The 7270-nt window shown below is 54.1% G+C and overlaps 1 protein-coding gene across 1 annotated transcript in view; it reads left to right on the forward strand.

Moving 5' to 3' along the window:
• LOC104278238 (regulator of G-protein signaling 3-like) overlaps nucleotides 1-7038 on the forward strand; it is a gene marked incomplete at both ends in the record, with an annotated part of 14740 nt that extends 7702 nt beyond the window's left edge. The window contains 6 exons of the mRNA XM_009875150.1: nucleotides 2130-2188; nucleotides 2865-2959; nucleotides 3810-3878; nucleotides 4656-4716; nucleotides 6222-6312; nucleotides 6971-7038. Coding sequence (XP_009873452.1) covers nucleotides 2130-2188; nucleotides 2865-2959; nucleotides 3810-3878; nucleotides 4656-4716; nucleotides 6222-6312; nucleotides 6971-7038 — 443 coding nt within the window. The remainder of the gene's footprint in view (nucleotides 1-2129; nucleotides 2189-2864; nucleotides 2960-3809; nucleotides 3879-4655; nucleotides 4717-6221; nucleotides 6313-6970) is intronic.
• Between the last annotated feature and the right edge of the window lie 232 nt (nucleotides 7039-7270).

The raw sequence follows: 7270 nt of genomic DNA on the forward strand, positions 1-7270 counted from the left end.
CTACAGTGGTACAGCTCCGGGCTCTTTGATTTAGAGGCCAAACCAAAATTTCTGAGTGAGCACGATGTGTTTTGCATCCACTCGTACATTTTTTTTTCTTTAACTCTATGTGAAGAGGAAAAAAAGGCAAATGTAATTCAAAGAAGAAGACCTGAAACGCTTTGTGTCTTTTGAAATGTCTTTTATGTTGGCCAAAAACATTTGTCAGATTTTCCAGGGTTTCCAAATGGTTCCGTTATCTCCAAATGGTGTGTTATTTTAACACCAGCAATATTTCTTCAGAAGTATTTCACCTGATCCAGGCTGGAGTTGCTGTTCCTCAAGTCATGGCATGTCCCAGTGGGGAGAAGAGATGCTTTTCTTCCTCTGGGGACTCTCAGACTTGGCCACCAGTGCAGGAGAGCAACACATCATCTCAAAACCTGTCTCCGTTGCAGCCATGAGGCAGGTCCCAGGGAACGGTGGCACTGGGATTCGATGATACTTGTTAGAAAGGGCAATGAGGGTGTCAGAACTAGCTCCTTTCTTTAGGGAAAACCTGTTCGGAGACACTGAGGGCTCCTTAGATTGCTGCTGCAGTGAAGGATGTTTGTGTCCTGGTCTCCTGGCACAGAGATCTTTCTACCAAAGGCTTGTCAGGGCTTCATGATAAGTAAATGGTTAAAGAAACAAGGAAAATGTCAGGAGTTTGAAATAGTCACAGTAAAAATTCCCTCCCTGTGAACAGCAGGCTCGTTGCTGCCCTGGACTCAGCCTAATGAAAGGAAAACAGGGCCCTGGGACATCCAGTGCTCTCCTGGGTTGCAAACCTTTGGGGAGAAAGCACCTCCATCCGAGAGACCTGTGCAGGAGGGGTAGAAAAGACTTTCTCCTGAGCAACATCTCACCTTACAGCTGAGCCCCACCTCTGCCTGGGTGTAATGGGGTGGGGGCAGAGGATGGATTGAGCCTAGTGGGGCTGTGGAGACCAGCTGAGCCACATGCAGCCCCAGTTCTCCTCCACTTGGCAGCCACCAGTGCTTGCTCCCCTTTTTCTGGCTGCGTAGGCAACCTTTGTAAAGAAACAACAGCAGGAAAATATGGGTTTGTTTATTTTTTTTTTCTCTCTCTGTAAGATGTGTGTGGTTCTGAGGGTCTGGCACAGGCTTTACCCCAAATCCCTCCATCCAGAGCAACCACAACGTGAGCAGGGTGTGAGTCTCTGTCTCATTTTGATGTCGTCTCCAAAAGAGTCTGGGAAGAGGGAAATGGTCCAGCAGAGAGGCAAAGGAGAGCCTCATAGTCTGGGACCCAATATCGCCCTGCACGTGCCAGATGCTCAGGGCACTCGGTGTGCGCAGGAGGAGACTGGGTCATGCAGGGTGATCTGTCTTTTTCATTCTCCACCTCAGTGTCTTTAAACTCGGAGCAGGTCTGGCTGGAAGAGGTAGCTCTTGGTGCAGCCTGTCCTGGAGGAACCTTGCAAACTGCTTCGTTGAAGCACCAGGGGATCCTGCAGAACCCCTTCCCCCTTGTGCACCGGGGTTTCTGTCGAGCTGACTGTGTTTATTAGGAGCATATATTGTGTCTGTGACAAAGGCAAAGTCACTGCTGCCTTGCTGGGCTTGTTAGGAGGAAGCTTAGCCTCCTTCTGACAGCCCGTCCATGCCTATCCAGGCTCTGCTGTGCATCTATTGCCTCCAGCCACTTGGCTGGGAAGCTCAGGGTTCCCAATGGTCGGCAGCAGCGCGGTGCTGAGTCCCTGCGGATGAAGCTGCCATCAGGACGCTGATATTTAACTTGATGTTACGTTTGGCTCCGGGGCAGGGAGCCCAGAGCTGTGTGAAGTCAGGCAAACAAAACGCAATTTGCCATCCGGATGCTGAACTGCAGCTGCTGCCAACCTCGCCCACAGACGCTTATATTTATAGCATGGGTGTATTAAAGAAAAAAAAAATGCAGTAAAACCCTTCACCTGTTTCTGGGTGCTCAGAGAGACCAGGCTGCCAGGGAGGTGTGTGCAGGATTCCATTGGGGTAGGAGATGGGTTTGGCCCCTCGAGAATGGAGCACCCCGTGGAGCAGAGAGCTGTGGCGTAGGAAGATGCTTTCCCTGCTGCTTTAAGGAATGACAATTTTATTTCCTTCCAGTCATGGAAGCAAAAGGTCTGATGGGAAAGGAGTACCGGACATGCGACTCCTACGTGAAGGTGGGTTCTCCTCAGGCTTTGTTTGGGGAGTTTTGTGCTTTCTTGGGGTTTTGTGGTTGGCTTCTCCACGCGTGCTCTGGGCTGCCTGTCCCTTCCCATTCCTCCTCTGTCCCGCTCTGGCCAAGCATCCACAGCATGCGGGATAGTGACTGGTTTCTTGCCTGGTGCTGGAGGGCTCATGGGTTTTGTTGTTACGGTGTCTGCATGGAGCCAGAAAAGCAGAGGACAGGACCCTGCCAGGGGCTGTGTCAACCGTTTGTTGCCCAGGAGCTGCTGGGGATAAGTATTTGACCAGCACAGTGTGGCTCCGGGGATTCCTGGAGGTCACCTTGGCAGGCTGCTCCCACCGCAGTGTGCACAGTGTGGGAGACATCTGCCTTATGAGGTGGCTGCAAGTCAGAGATGGGCCAGCAACATCTGTGTACATCAGTCCTTGATTTTCTGCTGTTTTGCTTCCCTCCCCTGTCTCAAGGACTTTTGTAATGCCATTACTTGACACGCATAGGGTCAAGTGATCTAAATCCCCTGTTAGCACAGGCTCAGCTGGCTCTTTGAGGCTTAGCCATCCATAAAAGTGGCCGTGCCGGTCTCCTGCCGCTGCGGTGGCAGAGCTGGCAGCTGTGTGCCAGTGCTTGCTTTGAGAGTGCTAACATGCTCCTTGTTTTCCTTTGTAAAGATGTCGATCGTGCCAGATGCTGACTGGAAATGCAGGCAAAAGACGAAGACTGTGCCAGACAGCAAAAATCCTGTCTTCCACGAGTGCTTTTTTTTGTGAGTATGACAGGACAGAGGTAGCTCTGACCTGTCTGTGTTCACACAGAGCAGTGGGGGAGCCACGTGGCTGCTGTCCCGGGATAACCCTCAAGAAGCCAAGACCCCGTGTTTGCTTTTACATTATGATCTATAATAAACAGGCATCATGCATGAGCAGGTCTGCTGCTGAGATGAGGAGTGACAGACATTATTCTGCTGGTTTTTTTATAGCTGAAATGCCTTGAACTTTTGGGCAGAGCTCCGCGGAGGCTCACAAAGCTGTCAGCACACAGCATGGCAGCGGCACTCCTGCGCGGTTGGACTTTCTTGCTGGGCAGGAGTTGGGCAAACACGCTCCATTTCCTAGACCTTACGCCTGCAGTAGTATGGGCATCTGTATGAATGAGGAAGGTAAAAGGATTTTCTGTAGCTACAGCATGTCTCTGCATGGGAAAGGAGCTGTACAGCTCGTGTTTTGGTAGAGCTTGCCGTTGCCAGCTAACCAGTGTGTGTCACGCAGCATTTAATCTGTGTCCGTGCAGCTTTTAATCTGGCACAGGATGGTTGCTTTGGAGCATGAAACGTGGCTGGACTCTTTGTTGTTGGATGTGTGTCTTTCCGTGAGATTATTTTGCCCCTTAAATACACCTGAGCAGTGTCCCTGGAGAGGTCACATCCCGTTGCAGTTGTCTGTCTGGAACGAGTGACTTAGTGCAACGGTGGCTCATTGGAGGAGATTATCATCTGGGGTGATGCTGCAGGATGTGACCTGGCTCGGAATGAGGAGTGTCTGGCTGGGAGAGCAGCCCTTGCTGAGCATTCCTGGGGAAGGTCAGTGCTCATGGGCTGTCCCTTCTGCTTCTTACAGCCCAGTGCAGGAGGAACATGAGCAGAAACGTCTCCTGGTCACAGTCTGGAACCGAGAGAGAAATTCCAGGTAAGGGGCTGCCAGCCTGCCATGCAGTCTCTGTCAGATGGAGCTGGCGTGGCAGCAAACCAGCCCTCTGCTCCTGCCACCCCACATGAGCTCTTCCAGTGCCTTGAGGGCTGGCCCTGACATCAGGGCTGCTCTACACGAAGGCTGAGGGTCGGTGAAGTGTGAGGGAGCCGAGCGATGGGGCTGGGACCTGCTGGCGGGTTCCCTGAGCCAGGGTCGTTCTCATGGGCAGCCCGTGGTGGTGAGCAGCACGCTCCATGCAGGCTGGCAGGGAGGAAATCCTGCCCTCGCTGCTTTCTTGTTGACATGGCTGCTGCTGGGTAGCCATCAGCAGGACCAGCGTTTCGGACTCCTACAGGCGCTCATGCCTGCACTGCTGGCTAAAGCCAAGTGAGACTGGAGCCAGGGTATGGACTGGGCACCTTCCTTCCTCTGGGAGCGATGCAGTGAGGAGGAAAGCCCAGCAGTAAGGGGTCTGGCACCTCGAAGGCTCTGCCGCCTGCTCAGGCAAGTGGCTTCTGCCTCCTTGACCAAGCTCCTGCCAGCATCAGGTTGGAGGTGACCAGGACTTCAGCCCAGCCCCTCCTGGTGCAGCTGAGTTGTGCGGTTACCCAGTGCTTGCTCAAAGTGTGGAGAGGGAGGCATGTTCTGGGCACTGCCTGGCTCCCAGCGTGGGCAGGGTTGTTTGTGGGGTCCCTGCAAAGGGGTGCATGTGGGAAGCTGGTCCCTAGGGAGTTTGGAACAAGCCTGTGCTGACAGTCTCCTCCTCTCCTGTAGACAGAGTGAACTGATCGGCTGCATGAGCTTTGGCGTGAAGTCCCTCCTGACCCTGGACAAGGTACCTCCGTGCCGAGGCGCAGCGTGTGGGGCTGGGCCTGACTCTCAGAGGTCAGTGGGTGGATGTAGTGCAGCCTTGGGACAGGAGCAGGCTTATTCCACTGCGGGACAAAGATGCTTTAACAGTGCCTGGGGACTTCCCTGGTCCCATTCCCAGCTCGGAGTGGTGCTGATGTGCTTGCTGGAGGCAGGGATGGGGAGGCTGTTAGAGGAGGGATCCTAGGGCAGGGGACTGAAAGGACACAGAGACTAGCAGCAGTTGAGGGTGCAGAGGTGGCCCCAGTGAGTGCTGCCTGGGGACAGGAGATGGGAGTCTTGCTCAGCCTGGCACATGTCACATGTGTCACACCACGCCAGGCTGGGTGGTTGCTGAGAGGGTGCGATGGTGGGGACACGCTCCTTTGAGGAGGAGCCTGCTTGATTCCCTGCACTGAGCAGCCGGGGCTTCGGCAGCCGAGATGGTGCTGGGCAGAGGGCAGGTGCAGAGGTCTCAGTGCTGCCAGGCTGTCTCTGTGCCAGAATCGTGTCCCCAGTGCTGCGGGTTTGGTCACAGTGCTGCTGCCCCAGCCTGGCTGCCGCTTGGAAATACAGCTTTCACATCAGCTGGCTTTGCCTTCCTACAGAAACCTGCAAGGCTGCTGCTGCAGGTGACTCCTGCCAGCCCACTGAAACAGGGAATTGTTTGATCCTGGCTGCCAGGAATTAGGGATTTCATCCCTGGACAGCTTTGATCATGTCTTCTGTACATCAGAGCATCCTGACAAGCTGCGAGGGTTTCATGAAAGTGTTAGTACATCATCTGAGGTGTGGAAATTTACTCCCTAGCAAGAGGTTAAAAAGGAGCTATTTGTGGCAATGACCTTAGCAGAGGGCAAGAGGTAGCTTGAGCGTGGCCTCCTCTGAAATTCGGCCAAGTAAGATGCAGCTTCTTTTATACCAGTGAAGATAATTAGGTGGAGCAGCTCTAAACTGCAGCTATTCCTAGGAGGGACATCTTGGTCTGGTCATATTTGCTTCCTTCTCCGATTTTGCAGTGAGTTTCGCAGAGTGTCATTGCGTGCAGAGAGGGTGAAGTGTTCATGTGTTTAGCACCCACGCACAGCACTGGACTCTCACAGGGCTGGGAGGAGGATGGTGGGGCCGTGTGGTCCACCTGGAACCTCGGCGGGGGCTGAGATGAGCTGACCCTGTCTCCTGGGTGATGCATGATGCTGCTGGGTGTGCTCCCCCGCCGTTTCCTTAGTTTTCTCCTCGTGTATTTAAATCATTTTAAAATGAGCCCCTTCCTCTGGGAAGATGATTCTTGTAACTCCCTCTGACTCCTGGGCTTGGTCCAGGGTTCTTGGTTTCTCTGATTTCTGCTGCTGCTCAGGGAGCAATGGGAGATGGCAGCAGCTTCTTGAAAGAGCGGTGAGGGGTCACTGAGGTCAGCTCTGTCCTCTCGGTAGATTTAAACTGGGAATAAGTATCTGCCCCTGCACTGACAGCTTCTTTCCTCTCATGCAGGAGGTCAGTGGCTGGTACTATCTCCTCGGAGAGGACCTGGGCAGGACCAAGCACCTGAAGGTGGCCATGCGGCGGCTGAAGCAGAGCAGAGGTGCGTCTTCCCAGCTGGGATGTCCCAGGGAGCGTTGGCAAGGTTTGGAAGAGGCATCAACCTCTTGTCTGTCCTTGTGCCTGCAGCCCCGTGGCACCCATGGCCCCGTGAGCACTTCTCAGCCCTCAGTGGGCACTGGGATCCCAAAAGACCAGTGCAGGGGAGATCCTGGCTGGGTCAGCAGGCTCGGCACCGAGCTCTCCTCTTCAGCCCTCACTCCTGCTTACCTGGTGCTGCCTGGGACTTCGGGGGAGCCCCAATGTTACAGCCACATCTCCCCCTTTTGCTTGGCCTTTCATCATGCTGACTCCTGCCTCTCGGGCTTGGGGCTGACTCCTGTGGCCAGACTCTGGCTTCTGGGGTCTGTGGGAGCTTTTCCTCCCACCTTGGTCTTGCTGTGCTGCTGGGGTGTGTGGAGGAGGACAGACTGGCACAGAGCGGGGCAAGAGAGCAGTGCTGGTCCCAGGTGTGCAACCACCCCACAGCTGCTGCCCTGCAGGGCTTGCCCAGCCTGTTGTTGTGTCCACAACATGTGAAGATCTTATATATAGTGTGTAAATGGAGTGTGCAAGGAAAAGAATTGTCAGTAGGCATGTGCTGTCAGGCTGATATGGCCTTTCCCATTTTTGTAAATTGTTTATTTTTTTTACTTTTGTAGAGCCAATGCTGAAAAGTCAGGGTGCGGTGCAGGAAAGCCAGGATGCTGCCACCATGCAGCAGCTGAAGGTAGGTGTGATAGGGCTGTGTCCCTCCGGAGGTGCGAAGACGTGAGGTTGGGAGCTGGCTGGCAGCAGAGCCTGCGCGGAGGGGTTTCAAACGAGCCAAGTACTAGTGAGGGTGGCGCTGAGGTGGGAGCTGTGTGAGTCTCCCTGTTGACCCCACGGCTTTTATAGGCAATTCGTTATCCCGACTGAGCACCAACTGCTGGTGGTGGGTGCTGAGGGAAGTAACCCTACAC

The sequence above is a fragment of the Apaloderma vittatum genome, unplaced genomic scaffold (genome assembly GCF_000703405.1).
Source record: "Apaloderma vittatum isolate BGI_N311 unplaced genomic scaffold, ASM70340v1 scaffold15878, whole genome shotgun sequence".
NCBI lineage: Eukaryota > Metazoa > Chordata > Aves > Trogoniformes > Trogonidae > Apaloderma > Apaloderma vittatum.